At 35.9% G+C, this 24,044-nt stretch overlaps 1 protein-coding gene across 2 annotated transcripts in view; it reads left to right on the top strand.

Annotated features, from left to right (window-relative positions):
* The window catches only part of GABRG2 (gamma-aminobutyric acid type A receptor subunit gamma2), a 100,392-nt gene that overhangs the window by 32,698 nt on the left and 43,650 nt on the right, over positions 1–24,044 (top strand). For both annotated transcript variants that reach the window (XM_070232630.1, NM_001433549.1), the window contains exons 4-6: positions 969–1,189; positions 5,319–5,401; positions 8,058–8,195. In XM_070232630.1, coding sequence (XP_070088731.1) covers positions 969–1,189; positions 5,319–5,401; positions 8,058–8,195 — 442 coding nt within the window. The remainder of the gene's footprint in view (positions 1–968; positions 1,190–5,318; positions 5,402–8,057; positions 8,196–24,044) is intronic.

The raw sequence follows: 24,044 nt of genomic DNA, 5'->3' as shown, positions 1-24,044 counted from the left end.
TAAATAATAACTAAATATGATAGTCAAATTAGAACTCAGGTGTTCTGACTCCAGGCCTAATGGTCTGAATTCACATCACACTTACTTCTCTTTGATTAAAGTCAATCACTTGCCACTTTAGTGATTATACTTGAGGGTAATCATTACAGAGTCATTTGCCATCATAGATCTTTGTGAATATGCTTTGTGATAGAGATTAGTACAGTAGTAAGGATTCCTCTTATTTAGAGAAAAGAACAAGAAGCGTAATAGTAAAAAATTTTTTAAAAGTTACCTTACATTGAATGTTTGCTGTCTGCCAGACACAGTGCAAAGCGCTTTATATGTATTCTCCTTTTTCCTTTTTTATCCTCACACTAACTAACAAGATAGGTTCTTTAGGATCCCTATTTATTATTAGGGAACTAAGCCTCCAGAGCTCCAGTCTAAGACTGTTTTGAGTATTATGGACTTTCTTTCACTCTATAGCAGTGGTTCTGAACCTGAGTGATTGTTGTCCTCAAGAGACATTTGGCAATGCCTGGAGATACTTTTAGATGTCATAATTTGGGGTCAGGATGAGGGTGGGTGTTAGTGGTAATGGCATCTAGTGGGTGGAGGCTAAGAATGCTACTAAACATCCTAAAATACACAAGTCAGCACCCACAACAAAGCATAGCTGGCCCAAAATACCATGAGAAACTGTTCTATAAATACCAAATGCAAACGATTATATCAGGGCTATGATCTTTTGCTGGAATTCATTTAGACAGATCTGTTTTTTCATAAAAATATCAACTTGTCTACAAAAGATGGATGAGTCTCCTTAGAAAAGCTTTTGCTTTCTTTTGGACTAGTCAAAGCCAAAGTAGCTTGCTTCAAATTAACAATGAGAACAAAAATGATAAGAAAGTATAAAGAACAAATGCTCTACAGTACAATCCTACTGTGTTAAAAAATGCTGTATTTCATCTTTTTCTTTAAAACAGGAATATACAATTGATATATTTTTTGCCCAAACATGGTATGACAGACGTCTGAAATTTAACAGCACCATTAAAGTCCTCCGATTGAATAGCAATATGGTGGGGAAGATCTGGATTCCAGACACTTTCTTCAGAAACTCCAAAAAGGCTGATGCACACTGGATAACCACCCCCAATAGGATGCTGAGAATTTGGAATGACGGTCGAGTGCTCTACACTTTAAGGTATTCTTTTGAAAAAGGAAAGGAGTAATTGCTGGGAATAAAACAAAGATCAGCCACACTCTCTTAAAACAAAAAGAATGAATGAAATTTCAAGCCTACATCAGGGTTGACATGTTTGATCAAGATAGTATGTAACACACAAAATTAGTTTTTCCTGCTGTTATCAATGAGGTTTTCAAAGGACTAGCCATAGGCAGAATTTATTTTCGACGACTCATGTGAAAACTGTATTTTCTCACAGGGACATGAAACTTTCTTTACCTTTGTAAGATCTCCTACTCTTTGCTCCAATCTTGGCTTTTATATGCGTGTACTGCTACTTTAAAATATGGGAACTAAAACACAGTCAGTCATCCTTGGGGCCACCAGTTCTTATGCCTGGAAATGTCTCCATTTCCAAGGAAACCATTGCTAAAGAAAAAGTTTTGATGTTGAAGTCTCCCCTACATGTTTCACTTTTAGCTGCACAATGGCAAATACCAGGAATGAATTCCATCTCCCAGCACCCGCTTCCCACTACATTGGTATTTGACTTAGTTTATTGGCTATTTTTGGAATAAACATCTTTTGGGAAAATGTGAAGAGGGTATTGTGGGGGCCTGGAATTGGCCACCCCAAGATATGTCTCTTTGGCATGAGGATTATTTGGGGCTGGTTGCTTTTAATACACTGCAGACAGGAAAGCAACTGAAAAGTAGAATTTACTTACCCTTTTGTTAAGAGACATTTACATTTGTAAGGGAAATCTCCATCTGTAAAGTTGTCTCCCTCTCTGTACCAGGAAGAAGGGGGATGCCCTTATCTCTAGAAACGGTTAATCAATGCCAAAGGCAAGGACTTAAATCTGCATTTGTTTATTGTGCTTGTCTGATAACCTCCTGTAACTGACTCCCCCCACTCCCAACATCCTCCTTTGTCGTTAGCTGAAGATGATATTTAAGGTGGGGGCTTCAGCCATTTTGGCGAGTTGCTCAGCTTGCCTGAGCCTCTCCCATGTATATATGCTATAAAGCTTTGTTTAGTTTTCTCCTGCTATTCTGTCTCATGTGAGTTTAATTCGTTCTCTGGCCAGAAGAACCCAGAGAGGGTAGAGGAAATGTCTTCCTCCCCTACGATATCTTTTATTTTCTGAACTTAAATATTAAGAAACATTTGGGAGGTTTTCTACTTAAATTATTTTATGTCATTATCTTAGTACTTCATACTTACATGCATTCACAATATTTTTATGTTGAAGTTTCTTATTGATGAGAGTATATTATTAAACGACATAATAAATAAGTACATAGAGTTAAGAATCAGACAAATCTGACGTTGGTTCTTAGCTCTATATCTTCTTATCTGTACGAAATAAGGCAACTCTCCAGAATTTCCATATACAAGACTTTGGGACAGCTATCTCGTAGCAGGGGTCTTTGTGCTAGAAGGTGTATCTCAAAGCTTTATTTATTTAGTAATTTTGATGTTTTTACAGTCATATCTCACTTAACAATGGAGACAGGTTCTGAGAAAAGCATTGTTGGGTGATTTTGTCATTGTGCAAACATTATAGACTGTACTCAAGGGAATAAAATTTGCCACCCCAAAATGTATTCCTTTAACATGAGGCTTATTTTAAGCTGATTATTTTTGAGAAACAAGACTCAGAAAGTTTTTCTTGTTACCTCCCTTTTGACTGCTTAAAAGGATTCAAATAAAAACATCTGTCTCAGAAAGTGAGTTATCACCTTAGCATGACATGAACCAGGTGTAGACAGAAAGGAACCTAGAAAAAGTGTGTTTGTTGGGCCTCCTCTCTGTGTTCTCCTATTTCTGTGTGACCAAACGTTTGTGTTCAAAATGTTTGCTCCTTTTCACCTACCTGTGAATTGCCTTCCTTCCCTTTGAAGTCTGACTTTCCCCATCCCCAACACCTATTTTTGTCTTCAGCTGAGGATGGCATTTAAGGAGAGGAGGAAGAATTGGGGGAGAATTGATGGATATTATTGGGAAAGAAGGCATCACCACTCCTATGACTCACCTCTTGCCCAAAACTCTTGTAGTACTACAACTGAGCAAACTCTAACCTTTCATTTAATTTCTATAAAATAGAGATAATGATTCTTATCTTACAAAGTTGTTATAAGGACTAAATGGTGTGATATGTAAGGTGCTTAATGTATACACTGATATATAGTAAGCCCAGCAGATATTAAAATTATCTGTGTATACTCTAAGTAAAAATATGAATAATATGATTCTTCTAGATCTTGGTATCCTGGAACTTCCAGCTCAAGAATGATTCATGTTAAATGCCCTTGCAGCATATACTTTATGCCTTATATGACAATCAACATACAAAGTATAGCACTTTAAAATGGCTTGAAAACCTTTATCAAAGTTTCGTCAGTTACTAGGAAAAATGACCACAATTACAAAAGAAATTCATTGCATATATTTTGTATTCATCATGGATTTCATTAAGATAGAGATAAGGTAATGACTGAAATTAGAATCTAGTGGAAATCAAAATTTGTCTAATAAATCAGAGCTCAGTCTAGCTTTTGAAATATTAAGTTGGTCACACCATCTCAAGTCTCTTTATTACTCTCATAACATGATAGTCCTTTTTTAACTTCTATTAATTTGCAGAATCACTACAATATTCAATTATGGACCCACCTCAAAAACGTCACTCATGAGATTCAATCAAAGTTTGAATGAGTTACTAATCTATATAGAGAGATGATTTTATTCTTATTGCTTATCTTTAATGAGTTAGGAAGGGGTGTGTGTGTGCATAGATATATATGTATGTATCTATTTTTATATCTGCAACCTATTGTGTTTTCAATTTCATAAATTCCAGTTTAATTTGGAGAAATTATAGTAATAAAATGTCAAATTTAATTATAATTCACTTGTGAATAAAACTCATCTTTTCCTTGAAAGGGCATATAATTATTGAGTAGCAATGATTAAAATCTCCAGCTTTGGAGAAAGATAACCTTGGGTTCAAATCTCAACTGTGCCACTAGCTTTGTGACTTTGGACAGCTTCCAGTACTGTAAAGCCATAAAAACACTTACTAAATAAGAGGACACTTACTTTGCCCAGTGCCTCACAGACAACTAAGGGCTCAATGATTATTAGTTAGGTTTTAAGATCAGTAATTGCTCTATTATGCCATAGAGTAATAAATTTCCCCCAATTAAAAATTATGCTAAACTGCAAAATCTTTGAAAATAAATAAATGCTCATAAAATAACACTTTTATTACTTCAAGACTGATATCTGTACATTTTAAGAAATATAGCTAACAAATATGAGATTTTAAAAATCATCAACCCACCACCGTTACAATTGTAGAATATATTTATACATTTTCCAAGGTGGCCAACACATCTGAGATTCACTTAAATTTTCTCCCTCCTAGAATCCTAGCCCATATTGAGACCCAGAAAATCTGTATGTTTAATAAGCACCCCAGAGGCAAACTAATTGAGACTCATTGGCAAACATTTTGCTAATATGTCTGTGTATATGTATTTAACACTTCTGGCTTGCCTTTCGATATTCTTCTGCTTCATAACATCCTATTTAATGGCTTCATAGAGTTCCATCATAAGAATGCAAAATACTTTGTTGTGAAACATAGGTATTTTTAAACTCAAATAGTAATTTAAAGCTAACAGCTAACAAATGCTTGCAAACAGAGGGTTCTGCTTTAATTAGCAGATAAATTCTGAGAATTATCAGCATTCATTTACATGAAAACAATAAATGAGCTTCAGTTCTTAAAACAGGTTGTTCTGTTAAGTAAGTTAAATATATTCACTGAGCAATCTCCTGTAAAATTAATTTACCCAAAAAACAAAATCACGTGATCATAAATTTTGAATAAATGGAGTTGAGGTCAATGAGATACTATTGTTTGGTCTGTGAAAATGAGTGGGCTACATTAAGTCTTAAATAATTTTCTCCTGGACTTGGTGGATTTCTTCAGTGAGGATTAATTTATGTTACCAATAAGAATGTGTGGTATACTCTCAAGGAACAAAAGGAAATGGTCATTAGAACTTTTGCTAATATATATTTTTAAAACCATGTCTAAAATCTTTCTATTTATGTTTCGTATCTTTCTATACAGGTTGACAATTGATGCTGAATGCCAATTACAATTGCACAACTTTCCAATGGATGAACACTCCTGCCCCTTGGAGTTCTCCAGTTGTAAGTAATACTCATTCTATATTTTGTATCCCGTCTCACCAACATCTTTCTGATTGCCTTGTCAATTAATTGGGACACTCATAGAGAATACAAAATTGCATTACGCAATGTTGTTGACTTTGAAAAGTTTGAGTTTCTTTCGACATTACACCAGCTTGTCCTTATTAAGAGTGATTCTTGCAAAAATGGATCTATTTTATCAGGAATTACAAATAGATTTCATTGGGGTGTAAACTTTTAATAAATTGGCAGTGGTTGCCTGGAGCCCTTCATTGAGAAGGATTATGATGCCAGGCCTGGACTCAAGGGAAAGGGGCAATGGTGGATTATACCTCCCTCTCCCTCTGTGGGCCTAGAGGAAGAGAATAGCAGTATATTTGCTGCTTATTTTCTCCCTTGACATGTCAGGACACACAGAGATCCAACAGCGTTGTTTCCGATCTTGGTATACCTGTTAAAGATAGAAGATTACCTCCTCCTCCTGGAGTTTAGTAACATCAAGAACTAGTTATCCACCAGTGAGTAAAAGACCGATTTTGAGTGTCATTTGGGTTCAGTTCAAATCCCAGCTCCATCACTATAACTTGAGGAAATTACTAAATCTTTCAGTGTGTCCACATTCCCAGGTGCCCAATAGAGATTACAGACCTGCCGGACCACAATATTGTCTTGTTGATATATGTAAAATGCTTGGTATGTTATGTAACACACAATAAGATTGAATAAAAAGATCTATTATTTTTATTATTGTTACTGTCATCAGATAATAGACTATAGAAAGATCTATGATTATTCTAACACAGATTAAGCTTTAATAACCTTCACAGATGTTTCCTGCCTGAAACAAAACAAGCTTCAGTTTCCCCCAAATGTTTGCCTCACTATGTTTTTAGCATCGGTGTTAAGTTGCTCACCTCCTCCTTATTTTTGATCTGTCAATTGTGTATGTTAGGCAAGATGAAAAACTGATTATGAAATTTAAATTTATATTTTTATAAAGATAATTTCTCAGCCAGGGAGTGAGGGAGACTCCTAAGAGCCAACTAAATCATAGTAACCATACTTTTAAAAAAAAATCAATTATGAGAGAAGCAGTCATCTGTTTATCACTAATTAATTCCAGAGGGAACCAGAGGAAAAATATTACTGTGTATCATAGATATCGAGAAAAATTCCCACTATCAATCTTATTTCATATGTTTTACTTCATCCAACAATGGAATGTTTTTAAGTGAAAGCTTCACCAAGCTTTAGGAGATTAGATTTCTTTTCTTTTAATTTTCCAACTGGGACTACTCTCCTGAGTCAGCTAAAATTCAACAACTGGGGATTTCTGTGCTATCAGGTCACTGATTGACAACAGTATGCTGAAACCAAACACAACTTAATACTACTTATTGCTATCAAAAAAATTTAGTCACCAACACATTCTTCACAGAAAGATCCCCAATATCATCATTCTTTACCTCAGTTTTCACCATATCCAACACCCCCAGCCCTGCTCCATAGCAACCTGGGGATCCTTTTTCTTTTCTCTTTCTTCTTAATGAATAAACACATAACAAAGAGTAGAACCTAAAGGAAAGGAAAGGAGAAAACAAGGAATTTTATTCCAAATAGTCAATCAGCCTCCATAATGAAGACTTATCTTTACAAAGCATTATTAGTAGACAAACAGTTGAAATGATTTCTAGTTTTAAAAAATCTGTTTATCTATCTATCTATTCAGTTATTTTACTTGAAAGAGTTTATTCTACCGCTTACTTAATAATAATGTTTATCCGTTCCACAAATATACATTGACCATCAATTCCACGAAAAAAGACCTATCATCATCTTCATTAGGAAACAAATAATTTAGAAAAAAATTAATAAACTTGTCCCGGGTATCACGGCTAGGAAATGCTACTGTAACCGCTATGTTATCAGTGTAATACCTCTTTCATGAAGGCTTTTTTATTCTCTTGGCTGAACACGATTGATCCCTTCAGAATCTAAATAGCGCTCATTCATATTTTCCCCTTGGCTTTTTCTACTTCCTGATTTTAATTGTAGACTTCTGTGTATATTAAAATGAAGTCCTGACACATTGAGAGAGAGAGAATAACGTAAAGAGTTGCAGTTATTTTTCCCAATCGTTTTCTACTCAAAGTGCATGCCCTGGAGAAGATTCGAGTCTGTTCTCTCATTATTTTCTGCTTGTGTATGTCTCTCAAAATCTTGCCCTGTTGACTCCCCTTCACCATGAAATGATACCTTGCATATGTACTATTTATTAAATTTATTTATTAAATTAAATTAAATATGTACTATTTATTAAATACTATTTATTAAATACATTTTTTTATATCTTACTCCAGATAATATAAAATATGCATATAGTATATATGAAACCCTGTATAGTATACCTTCTATGCAATCTAAGTGATTTTCAAGGATAATTTTGACTTCATGATTTTTAATTTAACTTCCCATTAGGATATGATATCATTGTATTTATTTCCCCTACTGTGATGCTCTTTAGACCAGGATCCGCATCTAACTCATAACTCTTATCCCTCTCAGTACCTACCTCAGTGTCTTCTTCATAGAAAGTGGTTGCTATATATGTTCATTTATAATAATTTTAAACATATGCTTTCCCACCTCATGGCAGATGGCTATCCACGTGAAGAAATTGTCTACCAATGGAAGCGTAGTTCTGTTGAAGTGGGTGACACAAGATCTTGGAGGCTTTATCAATTCTCCTTTGTCGGCTTGAGAAATACCACTGAAGTAGTGAAGACAACTTCTGGTAAGATGCACCTGTAAAGAATTTTGAGGGACACTTCCAGAGTTAAAATGCTGGTATATGTGATTCAGAAAGCTTTCCAATATCTGTCTACAAATGATATTCAAAAAATTAAATCAAGTGTTTTAATATACTTCTAGAGAAAATTATAATTAATATTCTAGCATAATAGAAAAATATAAATGAATTTTATCACTTTGAAGTAAATTGGATTAAAAGTGGATTAGTAAATTATTTGCTTAATTTTTTTAAGCAAAGTGAGTAGCAATTATTAAAAATAAGATGAAAATATTTATTGTCTAGATGTATTGTTTCTTTTAGGAAATATGTTTCATAGTAGATTGAAATAGCAGCATTTAAAGTAATCATGGAGGGAGAATAAACTTTCTACAAATGCAGAAAAGTGACCTTAGTGGTTATGGACTAATTCTCCATTCAATAATTTAATATTTTGAACTGGTTCCATCAGTGGAAAAAGACTGGACTTTGGTATTAGATAGGCCTGGGCTCAAATCTCAACTCTATCAGTTACAGGCTATGAACATCAAATGAATTACTGAATTTCTCAGGGAATTAGCTCCCCCAGATAGCTAATGTGGATAAAAAAATTTGCACCCCAGACATACTGTGTGTATGAAAAAAATGCACAGACTGATACCTGGCACTTAGTGAGCACTCAACAAATAGTAGTTCTTACTAATATTAGATATAAGGCCTAATGTGGTCAAGACTTCAGGTTTTTCAAGAGAAACTATAAATCTATATTTTTATATCGAATCTCATGATTTTTAACGGAATTAATTTAATTGATTTAAAAATTCAGGTGGGCCAAGTTAAACACATTTCCAGATCCAATGTGTCTCCTGGGTGGCCAGTACGAACCCTCTGCAATGCTAACTATATACTCCAGACAGAATACTCCAGCTACTCTAAAATTATGTGAAGTTTTTGCTGTTGTTGTTTTGTTTTGTTTTTGAGGAAGATTAGCCCTGAGCTAACTACTGCCAGTCCTCCTCTTTTTGCTGAAGAAGTCTGGCCCTGAGCTAACATCCATGCCCATCTTCCTCTACTTTAAATGTGGGATGCCTACCACAGCATGGTGTGCCAAGCAGTGCCATGCCCACACCCGGGATCCGAACCGGCAAACCCCAGGCCGCCAAGAAACGGAACGTGCGAACTTAACCACTGCACCACCAGGCCGGCCCCTAAAATTATGTGAATTTAAATGTTTCAATTTCAAGCAGTATCAACATTGTGTTCTGAGCTTATCATATATTAAGGCATGTCTTTTGAGATCTATTACCATGAGTCGAGCTGCTTTCTGTTGACTGACTCACACATACCTCATTTTTTTTCCTGGAATTCATAAGGCATATTTTTGTGTTGACTAATCTGGAATAAGGCCTCGGTCTGCTATACAGAGAGAAGCAAATTAAGGATGTACACAAGGATGGAAATTTAAGATCCTACCTTCATAAACACCATCCTCTAAATCAAAGAGCTATCTGGCCCTCATATTGTTTTCAGCATTTGTGGACTTCTCCTAAAGTATCTTATTTTTGCAAAAAGAATCTGTAAGAAGGTCAAAAAAATGCCCGAGTATATTTTTGAACAGTTGCCTTCTGTTCCTTTTTTCACTAAAAATCCTGACCATCAAGAACTAGAATAGTCTTTCAGGATTACCTCAGAACTGAAATCTTCCATCTGTGAAAGGAAGAACAAGTGTAAAAATAATCTCCAATTTTGCATGCTTCCCAAATGAGAAATTGGGCATTAAGTTCTATAATATATTCATATTTCTATAATCATTCTAGCACCCTAAAACAGAAGTCACAAACTCATGACTAGCAGATCTTGTTTGGTTATTTGAGACCAGGGTGGCATGAAAACCCAAGGGTGGTGAGAGAGGGGTTGGCTATATATCACAGGGCCTACGACCATTGTCTCCCTAATGTCCCATACTGAGAAGAATCTAGAGCATTTACTGCCTATTAAGACATACTTCCAGAAGAAATGCAAAGATCTACTTACTTAAAGCATGGCAAGAAAAATTACCAAAGTGTCACCAGACCATTAATATTAATCTTCCTCAGGAAATCACAGTAAAGCTGCATTGATAAGATATTAGCTTTGATATTGAATAGCATCATTTAACTGGTCGCGTCAACTCCTTTGTGTTTTCTAACATGGCAGTGAGCCTCCACATTGCTCTCATTGTCCACTCCGTACTCTCACTGGTTTGTATTTTGTGTGCAGTACCATTTTAATTGCCTCTGTGAAGAGGAAGGGCTGAACTCAGTCTTTACCCTAATGCTGAGAGGCAGCCTGAGGCAGCCTCACTCACAAGAGTGAGAGTTGATTTGGTAATGATTGGAGGTTTCTGCTTATCTTTTGCTTGATTTCTGAGGCCATTCTTATCTTCAAAGCATAGCTCTGTAACTAGTTAATATCTATCAGGAAGTTATATTAACAACTTTCTTGGAAAGTTATCAAAGATTAAATTTATAGCCTTTTTGAATCTTAACCATTAAAATGCGTTTTTCTCCTAGACTTATAGTAAATATACCTCCTTTTGAGAAGCCTCTGTCAAAACTGGGAGAGAATATTGCCTAAAATTTGACCTAGATGACTGCATGGATTTTTAACCTTCATTCATTCAAGCCCGCCTTGCATGGCTTTGTCATAGCCAAGTGGTGACTGTACTGCTGCTTCCCTAATATTTTTTCTTTAAATTGATTCATTGTTTTTAGCAAAATTATTATTTTTTAAAAGATTTTATTTTTTTCCTTTTTCGTCCCAAAGCCCCCCCGGTACATAGTTATATATTCTTCGTTGTGGGTCCTTCTAGTTGTGGCATGTGGGATGCTGCCTCAGCGTGGTTTGATGAGCAGTGCCATGTCTGCGCCAGGATTCGAACCAACGAAACACTGGGCCGCCTGCAGCGGAGCACGCGAACTTAACCACTCAGCCACGGGGCCAGCCCCCCAGCAAAATTATTTTTTAAAGGAAAGTTCACATTAGCACCATAATTGAAAAACGAGAAGATTTGACATAAACAGTAGTTGATATAAAAATATAGTGAAAAACAAATGTTCCTTAAATTTTAAGTGCGTGTATTTGTACTCCCCAGACTGAGCATAGAGAGAAAGAAGCAGAGATATTAGAGAAATGGGAAATTGCAAATAGCTCCAAAGTAAAACATTTCCTCGATGTAAACAGAACAGAAGGAGTATTTCACAGGAAAGAATTTTCTCACAATGAAATTCAACGCTATTTGATAATATTTGCGTCCACCACCTGAATCAACTCCTTTATCACCAGTTTTTGCATCACACTTCAGAAAAATATTGTCTCTGGGGTAGATTGAGAAGACTTGAAAAATATCTTTAATTCACAGTCAATACATCAAAACAGATTCTGGATCCATGATTTCTCCTCCAAACTAGCATCTCTTCCTGTTTGCTCTAAATCTGGTAATAGCACCATCATTGTCCCAGCGAGCCAGGCGTGAACACTCGGAGTCATGTCTCTGCCTCCCACATCTAATGAATCACGAAGGCACTTATGCCTCTGAAATATCTTGTGTAACTGTCCTCTTTTCAGTTGCCATTGCCACTGTCCTAGTTCACGATTCTATCTGTTCTCATCTGGACTGTGTTGGTGGCCTATTAAGTTATGTCCCTGCTGTCAGTCTCTCTCTTCTTCAATCTATCCCTTACACATTAATCATAAAAGCTGGCACTCACTGAGCACTAACTATATGCAGCATAGAAAGCATTTTATATAAATGTCCTACTTTAATTCTCATAATCATAGCCATATTTACTATCATCTACACTGAGGGTATCACTGTAGACGAGAAAACGGAGACTTCCAGGAGGTCATCCACATGCAGGGATCAGTTACGGGGATATAAATTCAAGTGGTTTGCTCACGGAGTTATGCTCTTAATCACTACAGTGTTTTATTCCCACTATGGCCCAATGAATCTTCTTGAAGTGCAACTTTCATCCTGTCTCAGAAATTCAGTAAGTTCAATTAAGCACAAGCTGTTGCTCCTAATATGTAAGCACCTCATCTCAGGAACTTTCCAGCTTTGTTTTCCATATTTTCCCAGCTTGCGACAGAACTAAGCTGTTAGTGTTTTTCTGAATATAACTAGGAAATCCTATACACACATTGACTCTCAGTCTCCTTTCTCTTTTGAATAGCTTCTTAACTCATCCTTACCTTCTGTATGACTTTAAGGCTTAAATAAACACCACCTTCTCAATGAGGTCTTTACTGATCTCACCTCCAAAACAACGTGGGGCAATTTTTAAGAATGCGCACTCTTGGAGTCAGGCAGCTCAAGTTTGAATACTGGCTTATATAAATTATTGAATGTATCTAAGCTCAATATCATCAATGCTGCAGGGTTGCTCTGAGGATTAAGTGACATACTCCATTAAAAATGCTTAAAACCTTGCCTAGCACATAGAAAATACTTAGTAAGTTGAAAGCATTATTATTATTATTATTTATTATTATTATTATCATCATCATTATTCCATTAATTCCCCTCAGAGCATTTTCACTCACCTTATGAAAACGTAACTTCTTCCTTGCGTGGCTTGGCCACTTGTTTTATCCCCCCTTTTCTACCCCCTCACTCTAATAAATCACAAACTTTACAAGAGAAGCCTTCTTTTAATCATCTTTGTATCCATGATGCTTTTAGCATGGTGGCTTGCTTAGGTTTTTTGATTAGTAGGTAATTGTAAGACTGATTGCTTGTGACAATTATATTGATAAAACTATAAATTTTCTCACAATTTAATAAGCAATGAAGAATTCTATTATATATTTTTCCATTACTCATTGTTTGAAGTCAGAGACTTCGTTCTTTCTGGTCATGTTGCCATTATCTACATGATTTTTAGTATTAAGCAGAATTTCCTTCCTTCATGGTCTCATCCTGAAATGTGGGTTAGAAAAGTGGACCAATGAGTTTCTTATGGGAACCTACATTTTTGGGATCCAAATGTCATCATTCTGGATCTAAAAGAATATATCACATTCTTCCTATATTAGAAAACCATGTAAGCTTCCATATTGTCTTTAGAGATGCAAACATCAGTGTTTCGTGAAATATCTTCATAATTTTTTTGCAAACTCATGTACATTAACTATTATGTATTTTCTTTTTGTCTTTAACTCAACTTTTTGGCTGAGATTCCATGTGCTAGTTGTGTTTTCCTGATTTTGATTACAAGAAATATATAAATATTAAAATAAAAAGTCTATGTACCACTAAATTCATTTTACTTTTCAACAGTGGCATGTGGACTACAATTTTAGAAACAACAGCTCCATGGATGAAGTCCACGTTCATTGCTTGATTTCTAAAATGTGTATAATCCACCCTCTGTCTTCAAACCTTGCCCACCATTCTCCCACCATATGCTTTATCTTCCCTGAGGTTTTCAACATATGTTGTACCTACTTCAGGTCTTTGTGCCCTGTCTTCCTTACTTAATGCCAAGCTCAAGTCCATTATATCAGTGTATATGTAATAATTCTCCAAGCAGAAAAATAATAGCTCACAACTTCCAGGTTATGTTTTCATTAAATATCTTTGGCAAACCAGGGAGACAGATATAAAACTTTGCTCATCATTGAAGTGAACTATTTTGGGGGGAAGGAAAAAGAAAATGAAAGAAGATACAACTTATTGGCAATTTTTTCACTAAAGAGGTTGAAACAAACAAAAAAGTTTAAACACCTAAATGATAAGAGAAAAATAAGCAATTGCGGCATCTGTCCTATAGTCTCTTATTACTTTTGAGGGACAGTAAGTTGTGAGTCCATTTTAGTCAATAGAAACTTTTCAAACTACTTGAAGAAATGTAATATCTTAAAATAAATCAGTGGAAGACTGCACAGTAATAGATTTTTATTTTAATTTTAAGGTTCAACTTAGAAAAATTAACTTTGGTTTCAGGAGAGGAAAAATGTATGAATTATGTAAAGAAAGCTGGGCCAGGAACAGCCATGGAGAAGTTGCTTGGCTTCTCTGGGATAAAAGTTCCTCATTTAAAAAATGAATACATTTGGAGCCAGCTCAGTGGCATAGTGGTTAAGTTCACACACTGCTTCAGTGGCCTGGGGTTTGCAGGTTCAGATCCTGGGTGTGGACCCAGCATGACTCATCAAACCATGCTATGGCAGCATCCTACATAAAACAGACGAAGTTTGGCACAGATGTTAGCTCAGGGCCAATCTTCCTTACACGCACACACAAAAAGAAGAATGCATTTGACTAGATACTTCTTTAAAAGTTCTTGTCCTTATACCTATCGATAACCTCCAATGTAACCAAGGTCACACTAAAATGTCCTAATGTAGGAGAGACTTTCTTTAGAAATTAACATTTTCCTAGAATGCTTTCCTTCATCAAGTTTTCAAAGCAAGTCAAATGCAAAGACTTTTAAACTTTTTAAACTTTTCAAATTTAAGTTCTTTAAATTTTTAATTTGGGGAAATAACTCTCCCACTTCATCTACTTAGCTACTTTGTTCTTAGTAATTGCCTTTTTTATATAGACATATATAAATATATGATGTTAACTGAAAATTGTATTTGTTATTTTCTTTCAGTTGCAATACTGGAATATTCATCTATTACATTTAAAAATCCCACATTGGAATTTTAAATTTCAAGGCTGCTGTGACATTACCTAGTGGGGAGATAGGGCTTGAAAAGTGGAGAAAAGTTGCGTAGAGAAGTCATATGAAGTCTAAAGAAATTTGTTTGGTTTCTGGGTGACACATTTCATTTCTGCTTACATCCCATAGGCAAGAACTGATTGCGTGTTCCCATGGAGGTAAAATTGGGCTGGGAATTGTAGTTCAGTTATGTGCTAGGAAGGGACAAAGGGTTGTATGAGTTTCTAGTGTCTGTGCAACGTGCATGACATCATTTTATTTCTCCCAAGTCTCTGAGAAAGATTCTATTTTTCCATTTGACAGATGAAGCAACTTAAGTTTACAAGGGCTAAGGAATTTGTTCGAAGATATGCAATGAAGTAGTAATTTATCCAGATCCTGAATTTTTACCCCATTGCCTCTCATAAACATGTTAGGACAAGAGATGAATTAAATAAAAGAAAAAGCTATTCCTAAGCTTGATACGGCTAATTTTACAGAGACAATGCAGGGAAATAATAACACTTAATATGATAACTATATACATGCATCAAAAAAATGTTAACCTGTAGTAATAGCAATTACATTTACATATAGCAATAATAGCAAGTTAGAAATATTTTCCCAACAATATCCTTTCATTGGTTCAAAAACATATTTACTGCTTATGAGATATTATTGTTCACTTACTGAGCAGACCTGTGGGTCACCATCCAAATCTGACCTTAATTAAGAAACTGTTGGATCCAGTGTATTTGCATAAATTTGGTTCTCGCAGAAAAATTTCATTAGAAAGAAAACATAATAAAGGGTTTCATGACTACCATTTATAGTAATTTCAAGGATTAATATCTTATTTTGACAGTCTGTCCAAACCAACCAGGTCAAGACAACACTAATTTTTATCGAAGTTTTTGCTGTTTCCTAATTCAATTGAAAAATCCTATTTTGCTACATTTAAAAGACGTGTTCATCAGTGTGACTGATGTAACTAAGAGAATCCTCCTGTCCAGTTGCTGCCCCAAACAAATGGAAAGCATTAAATGCTTTTTGAAAATATAAAAGTATTGGTGAAATGGGGGAGACTGAGTCTGTAGGCATCATGCTCTACACACAAACTTATTGAAGGTTCCTTTCACTCTATTTGATGCAATTGAATAATCCCTTCTCCTTATTTTTACATTTTCAGAAAATAATGCTATTCACCATTGCAGATACGCAAATTTAAGCATGTCAGAGACTGTAAAAGGTGGCAAATAGCAATGAGGAAAATAATGTGTTTTTTTAAAAAAATTAACTTCCCTTTCTTCAAAAGGAGGTTATTATGAAGGTCACAGCACATTGCAATGCATAATAGCCCAGAGGAGAATTTGCTGGGCATATAAACTGGGGCTGACCAGAATTTGTCTACCATTCTCACTTGCCACTCCTATAATCTATCTCATCTAGAAAATCAAGAACAGCCAATTCTATTAGTTCATTCCAGAAGGGCAGAAATAGATCAGAAACGCCCTGGGAAAAGGGAATTGACAAACACGTTAAACAGGACTTGGTATATCATTTTTTTGTTTACTTTTATATATGAGTATCTCTGCAGTTCAGGAAATTGACGATGCTTCACATTTGATATATAGGCTACATCATAAATGTCTAATTTTTCACATTTGTCTTCCAATTTCTCCACCCCAAAATTAACTAGTCCTTGTTATACATCATCTCTCAGAATAATGGCAGAAGAAATATTAAATAGCATTTTCTTAAAATTATAATTCTTCTCCCATCCCCACAACAAACTGAATTATTTTGCCTGTAAGTGCTTCTCTATCAGCTGTATAAGATGATATCTTTATTTATGAATACTGAAGTATAATAAATAAGTGACATTCTTGATAAGATTTAAAGATGAAAGCTTCAATTTAGATAACTGGGTTTACTGGGATAGTTTCCAAACGTGATTTCTAATCTGCCTACCCTCATGTGACTTATAGCACCTCATACCCTGATTTTATCATTACATCTATTGTTCGTGTTAAGTGGTGAAGAGTTATGTAACATAAAAAGACAATGTGTAATTTATGATCTGTGTAATAGCTCCTTGTTAAAGAGATAATGCAATTGCGGACACACCAATTGAAACCTTAATGATTACATTTCCTTAGTGGGTGGTTTCTTGTTATCAGTCTCAATGACTAAGAGTGAAATTAGACGGAAAAATAAAATTTTAAGGCTAAATCTTGAAGATTAAGCCAACTGCAATTTTTCTTATGGGAAAATTACTCCAAAGATGTAAAGTCAGTGGTTGAAAATCGGTAGCCAGTTGTCAAACTTCAGCCTGGAGCATGGATCATTAGACATAGATAGTGTTCAATTTTATTTATTTTAGTCAACATCGAAAAATTGAGAAGTTTCATAGAAAAATCTTAAATATCTTTACACCTTAAACATCTGGATCCTCATTCGCATTTGAATGAGCAGAACTATCACCTATCGGGATAGATGAGGCACACAGTCTCCTGTTTACCAAAGTCTCTACCATTCTTGGTTGTATTTTCAAGGCTATATGTCTTTCTACTTGAATTACTGTTTCTTTATTTTGGAAAACTATGTAAATCTATATCTCTATCGAGAATCAAGGAAAATGAAAGATAATCAATCCTCAAATGGCAGCACGTATGTGTCTGTGGAAATGAAGAAGGTTCTTCTACTTTTAATAGGCAAAGAGAATTTCTACCACAAAACAGCACTCTAAGAAATGAATGTGAAACTATTACTTAACCCAGATTTGCCTAAAAATAGATAGTGAGTTGCAGAGAAGTGCCAGGACCTGGCCAATCTAGGTCTCACTTGCTTTTTATGTTCTACAATTGGATTTATTTATTATATATATCCAACATATGCAATGCATATTGATTTTAAGTTTGTTCAGTTTATCTCTACAATCCACTTTCATGGAAGATGGATTTTAAATAACCCGGAAGTCGTGAAGTTCTGTGTACATCTGCACATCTCGTCTTTTCTGTGTTTTTCTCTTTTTCAGCTCACATCTAAGCAGCTAAAAGCTGTGTTGCAATTTTCCTGCACATTGCTGATCAGCAGTCCTGCGTAGTCAATTAACACTTTTTGATATTGTACTTTTCTGAAGATTTATACGGTTATTGTTCTGTAATAAAACCCTGTTCTTCATTTTCCTTGATGAAATAAGACAGATGGCTATAGAGCAAAAAACTACGATTCCTTCTTAAGAGTTACATTTGCGATCGTGTTACCACATAAATGAATGACTTTGAGCATTCTTTTGGCCCTCAATTTCTTCATCCTAAAGTAAAAAATCAGACTAGATTGACTTTGAAGATCCTTTTCACTCCTAAAATGCTGCGCTGTTATTTCCTGATATTTAGCAGCTTTGTCATAAAGCAAATGTCTGGTGGGTATTTAGGTCTTCTATGTTCCCATGAATTCCTAACAGAAATTTCCTCATGTTTTCTTATTCTGTAAAACTCACAAATTAACAGATCTATTTTATCTGTCATGTGGCAACTGTGGGGGCAAGAGGCCTAGGGTGTTGCCATGGAGATGGTAGGTAAGTTAGTTAGGGTCTGATAAAATGAATTTGGCATGGGAAAAATAGGCCCACTGTGGGTGTGAGGAGCGAGGGTGGATGTAATTGAATTTACTGTGAATGAGAAATTGGGAGAGGGCAAAGATAGGACAATGGCTGTGACGTGGCTTTCAGAGAGGAGAAAGAACAGACACTTGGTGTTCTCAAACAGAAGAACATTTGCAATCAAGAGTGCATAGTATGACCTTAATGTATTCTTTTATTTTTAATAGCTTAATTATATAAATGTGGCTGACGTATACACTGCTGTGAACTGGCAGCCCATTGAAATTAAACTGATACTACCACCTCTGTAATAATAGTAAGAATATGATGTGCTAGTATTTGTAAGTCCTTTGTATATATATATATATATATATATATATATATATATATATATATATACCATCTCATTTACTTTTCACAGTAATTTTATAATGAGATGCTCATGTTCCAGGTGAGATTATCATGTATAACCAATCTTGTAGAGAAGTATCTAGACAGGGTAAAGACCTTGTCCAAGATCATAGACTAAGTTACTAAACAGACACCCCTGTTTCCTGCCTGGCAGGCTGAATTCCCAAACCAGTGATGACTCAAACACTAGGGCTATTTCTGAATTCCTGTTTTCAGAAAGACTTGCCCTGGGGCTGGCCCCATGGCTGAGTGGTTAACCGAGCACTCTGCTTCACTGGCCCATGGTTCCTGGGTTTGGATGCAGGGTATGGACCTACACCACTCATCAGCCATGCTGTGGAGGCACCCCATGTAAAAAGTAGGGAAAATTGGCACTGATGTTAGCTCAGGGCTAATCTTCCTCAAGCAAAAAAAAAAAGAAGAGAAGAATTGGCAGGGGATGTTAGCTCAGGGTGAATCGTCCTCACAAAAAAAAGAGGAAAAGAAAAGAAAGACTTGCCCTTGGCCATATTTCTTTATCTAGCGTGTAATTTGTTTTCTTTTCATTATTATGGCATCTCTCCATATATCTATCTAATCTGTCTATCTAAAGCTGGTTGTGTACAAATATGGCGGAATTAGACTGAGGCAGAATAGCCCTCAAATCTCAGTGATTTAAAACCAAAAAAAATTTTATTGCATGTATTGCTCCTACCCACTGTGCTTTTTCATTCTGTGGCACACGATTCTCATGGCTCAAGGGGAAAATGATAAGTTTCTGCCTTGATAGGTGCAAGTCATTTGGCTCACATTCTAGTTGTCAAAGAAAGTCACACAAGCAAGCCGGATATCCATGGGGTGGGTTCCATAATTCTCTGAAACAAAGAGCCACGAGGGTAGGTTCTGTTGGGATGGACTTGGTAGAAAGTGGTAGCAAATATTTTGAACTACAAAATCATACCCAAAATTTACCATTAGTATAATCCTTTATTATATCTAGCCTGCTTACCTGGCCATGTAAATAAGTATAGCTCAACATTACATGTCAAGATAAGGTACCCCCATCAAGAAAGAGGAATGACTTACCCTCAAAGAAAATAAGGCCCAGGCATGAAAATATCTCTCACTCTGAGAATTATCCTCTTGAAAAGAGACTGTTTTGGGTCAAGACTGCTTCACTTTGTCAGTGACCTCTAGCCATGCTTTCCTATTTACGTAAAACTGGCTTCAGAAGGAGCAGGTGAAAAGACACAAGATTAACCTGAAAATGATTATATGATGATGAAAATGATGGGAATTGTCACATTTTATAAACATGGGCAAGATTTCCCTTCTGTAGTACTGGGACAGCTTTATTAATTACTACAAAAAACTAGTCCACAAATATTGGTCCTGCACTAAATTCAGTTTTGCAGATATTAGACAGTGGTAACTTCTAAGAAACAATAAACCAGAATCATCCTCATGTCAGTAGGAGGAAGTAATTGTACATGATTTAATAAAGAATTGCCAGAAAATAATGAAAAGGTCAGGCTGTCTTGACTGCTGTTACTTTTTGCATGGAAAAAAATCCTTAATTTCTCTAATAGTCCTGCAGAAGAAAAGACTTGATCAAATATAGCAGTTTTAAGTACAACATAAATGTTTTCTTGTGTTTAATCTTAGCAGTGAGCTGTAATTTTAATCCTTTCCTCTGTGAAGTATTCTTCAAATTACTTCTGTTCTCCTGTTGCATGGATGAAGTACATGAACTATAGTGCTATCAGTAATTTAAAACATTTTCACTTGGTGAGTTATTAGTAACACTGGAATTAATCAAGAAGCATCTGTGTCCCCAAGCCACTGTTCTCTGGCTACTACCTCAGACTAACTAACTATAAAAAAGGAATATCTAGTTCGTTGGCTGACACTGAGTAAACCAGTAGTAAGAGATATTTTGATCCTAAAAATCTGCCACTATTAATCCATACACAGATGAGTAGTGTTGATAATGATATGATTATGATGATAATGATGATGTGGATGTTAAAGCCAGCTTTTATTGGGCATTTCCCATATGCCAGGCACTGTGCTAAGCACTTTACCAAAATTATGTAAACCTGCAACAACTTTAGAAGATGGATCTTCTTTTTTATTTCCATGATCATGTAGCTGGTAAGTGGCAGAGCCGGGATTTGAACCTGTGCTCTGAGAGGGTCATACCATTCTTATTGGGTTTCATTTGTGGGAACTAGTGATTTCTTTTTTATTAAGAAAGAAGGCTATTCACACAAACAGGGGTGTGTGTATGTGTGACACATAAGGTGCCTTATGCCACTTGCATATCATAACAACCTAATATGCTTTGTTTTTCAAGTTGATGGTAATATTCAGAGTGCTGATAACTGACTCTAATCTGATACATCTAGTTTTCTTTTTACAAAGATAAGAATGAGGAAGTAACAAGAGCGTCTTGAACAAGGCTAGTTACAATGCTTTCTATTACTAACTATGATTCAAAGAACTCTGGATAAGATTACATGGGTACTATATTAGTAAAACATCACTTTTAGTAAAACTTGAAAGGAAAGAATACTTGGCTAGGGGTTAGAAGATCTGCCTTCAGTCCTAGCTGACCTTAGTAATGGGTGTAGACATCTGGGCAAGTCATTAAACCTCTTGGATCTTACTTTGCTCATTTGTAAAATGGAAGAATTATAATTCTCCTACGAGTTGCTATGAGACTTACCTGAAGTAAGCATCTGAGAATGCCTAGGAAATTACCAGTGACTTCGGAAATAGGCGACAATATGATCACCATATAATTGTGTTTTCTCCTCTTTCTCACTCCTTTCTCTAACTCTTGAAATTAAAAAAAAAAAAAAAATGTTTCTGTGTTAAAATTCCAGGCATATTTAAAGACCCTGAGAAAAGACAGGCAATTTATAATTTATTGAAAGTTTGTAGAAGGTAGTGACTGATGCAGTGATCCACTCCCGCTTGCTTTGTAAGCTTCCCTTTAGACTAAAGAAGGGGAAGAAAGCTGAAATGTGTTCATAAAGGGCAGAGGCATGAGTGGGAGTGCTCTTTGAATAGCTGTCCCATGAGGTGGTTTTGGAATAAAAGTGCTTGAGGACTTGGGAAAGGGATATTAAATTGACTTGTTGATTGATCATGACTAGCTTGGAGTGTCTAACACGCGCACACACACACGGACAATTGCTAGATGCATCAAGGGAATTCATTGTTTTCCATTCCACATGACTGACAATACTCTATGCCATATTTACATAATAAAGACCAAAAAAAATGCAAGTCAAAGAGAGCTTAGACTTACCTAGTCAAGTGCCCTTATTTTCTAGAGTAAAAAATCAAGTCCAGAGAAGTAAAATGGCTTGCCTAAGGTCTCCCAGCTAGTTTCACAGGACATGAAGCATCTAATAATTGCTTTCCAGATCTCATTCCAGCAGACCTCTCTCAAGCCTCTCTAAGTTCTATAACTCAAAAGTTTCCTTTGGCAGGTTGTCTCTCTTGCATCAGATATTGAGGTAAAATAGAATGAAGAAAAATAAAAATCAGGAGGGGAAGAATGACTGAGTTAACAAGATAACCTATTTCTACTTCTACATTTGCTGGAAGATGTTGGCATTCAATGATTTCTGAAGAATAAGCTTAGGATTTTTGATAATATTTCTAAATACAAATTATTAGTTGGAATATCAAGGAGTGGTGAAAGAAAACTAGAGCAAGAGTATTAAAACCCAGGTTCCACTCCCAGACCCGCCTCTAACTTGCTGTGCTACCTTGACCAAATCTTTTTATCCCTTTGTGCTTCTGCTTCTCTTCGGTAAGATGTGCACGGCATTAGCAGGCTTCCTTTCTCAGAGAGAGCCAAGTGAGAAAATGGAGGTGAAAATGCTTTATTACATGTTGGGAGTGCAGCACACATTCAAAGTGTCATCGCCATTGCTTTGTAATTATTTGTAAGGCCCCCTGGAGATCTGAAGTTCTAAAGTCATGCCTTGGAATTAAGACACTATATTATATAGAGAGAGAGTATATATATGTAGAATATATAGAATATATATTCTATACATCAAGGAGCTACTACACAGTAATATGCATACATATACACATACACATTATATATATATGGTATGTGACTATGCCAGTAACAATGAGACACGAAAAAAATCATTTATCCCAGATACAGGAGGAACAAGTCTGGGAGTGTGACTCAAGTTCCTGCTTCTCACTCCTGGGTTCCCGTGATCAGATTTTGTCATCAGGACTTAAGAAGGATGACAAGCTGATAACAATCAAGGGTATTATTAAAGCAGCACAAAAGGCAAAATTCTGACTTACTATATTTTTTTGCTATGGTGGGGGAAAAAGTGCTATTAAAAGATTAAAGGTAAATGTGGAAATGAAAGGATGAAGGGAGCTATCCTCAGAGGAAGCCAGAAGAAGATGGAGTTTAGATGGCCTCTAGAATTAATACATTTTCATCTAAAGTAATAAGAGACCTGTAGCATTTGATGTTTTGGAAGTCCCAGGGGGACTGAGAGAGCTGAGCAGTCCTTTAACTTTCCTGGGAATTGAAAATTAAACTTTTAGATGAAGATGCAGGATGGAAAACATTTTGAAATTAGAATTCATGTGGGAAATTAGAAATAGATTTTAAGAGAATTATCCTCCTGTTACCATCCACAAACACAGGTTCTTTTACCTGCCACACAGGGGAGACAGACCATAAGAAAAATTGGAATGCCAGGCTTGTGGCAAGGAAAGAGTTTATCGAAAGGCAGCCAGAGGAGGAGATAGGAGCTAGAACTCAGATCCACTCTTCAAAGGAAAAAAGGTAGGGGCTTTTATTTGAGATTTTAGGCAGGGGAGGTGGAACATGTGGCCTTACTGGTTGACGCTTTCCCACTAGCCTGTGTGAGGCCTTGTGAGGCTGCTTGCAGAGAAGGGGATGGCAAGATAAGGGCATCCACAGGTGGCTATCCTTGATTGTCTGCCTCCGTGGCGGATGATAGATTCTGGTGCCAGGAAGCCAAGGAGTTGGGGTCTGAGGAGCTTCAGCTTCCTGATATCCTCTCGACATCAGTTTCCCTCTAATAAACTTCAAAGGACCTGTAACTACCCAAAACTTCATGGTGAACAAAGCGCAAGGCCACCTGTGGCTTTGAC

This window comes from Equus caballus, chromosome 14, assembly GCF_041296265.1.
Source record: "Equus caballus isolate H_3958 breed thoroughbred chromosome 14, TB-T2T, whole genome shotgun sequence".
Lineage (NCBI taxonomy): Eukaryota > Metazoa > Chordata > Mammalia > Perissodactyla > Equidae > Equus > Equus caballus.
Note: the sequence above shows the minus strand (reverse complement) of the source record. Positions and strands in the feature narration are given on the sequence as shown.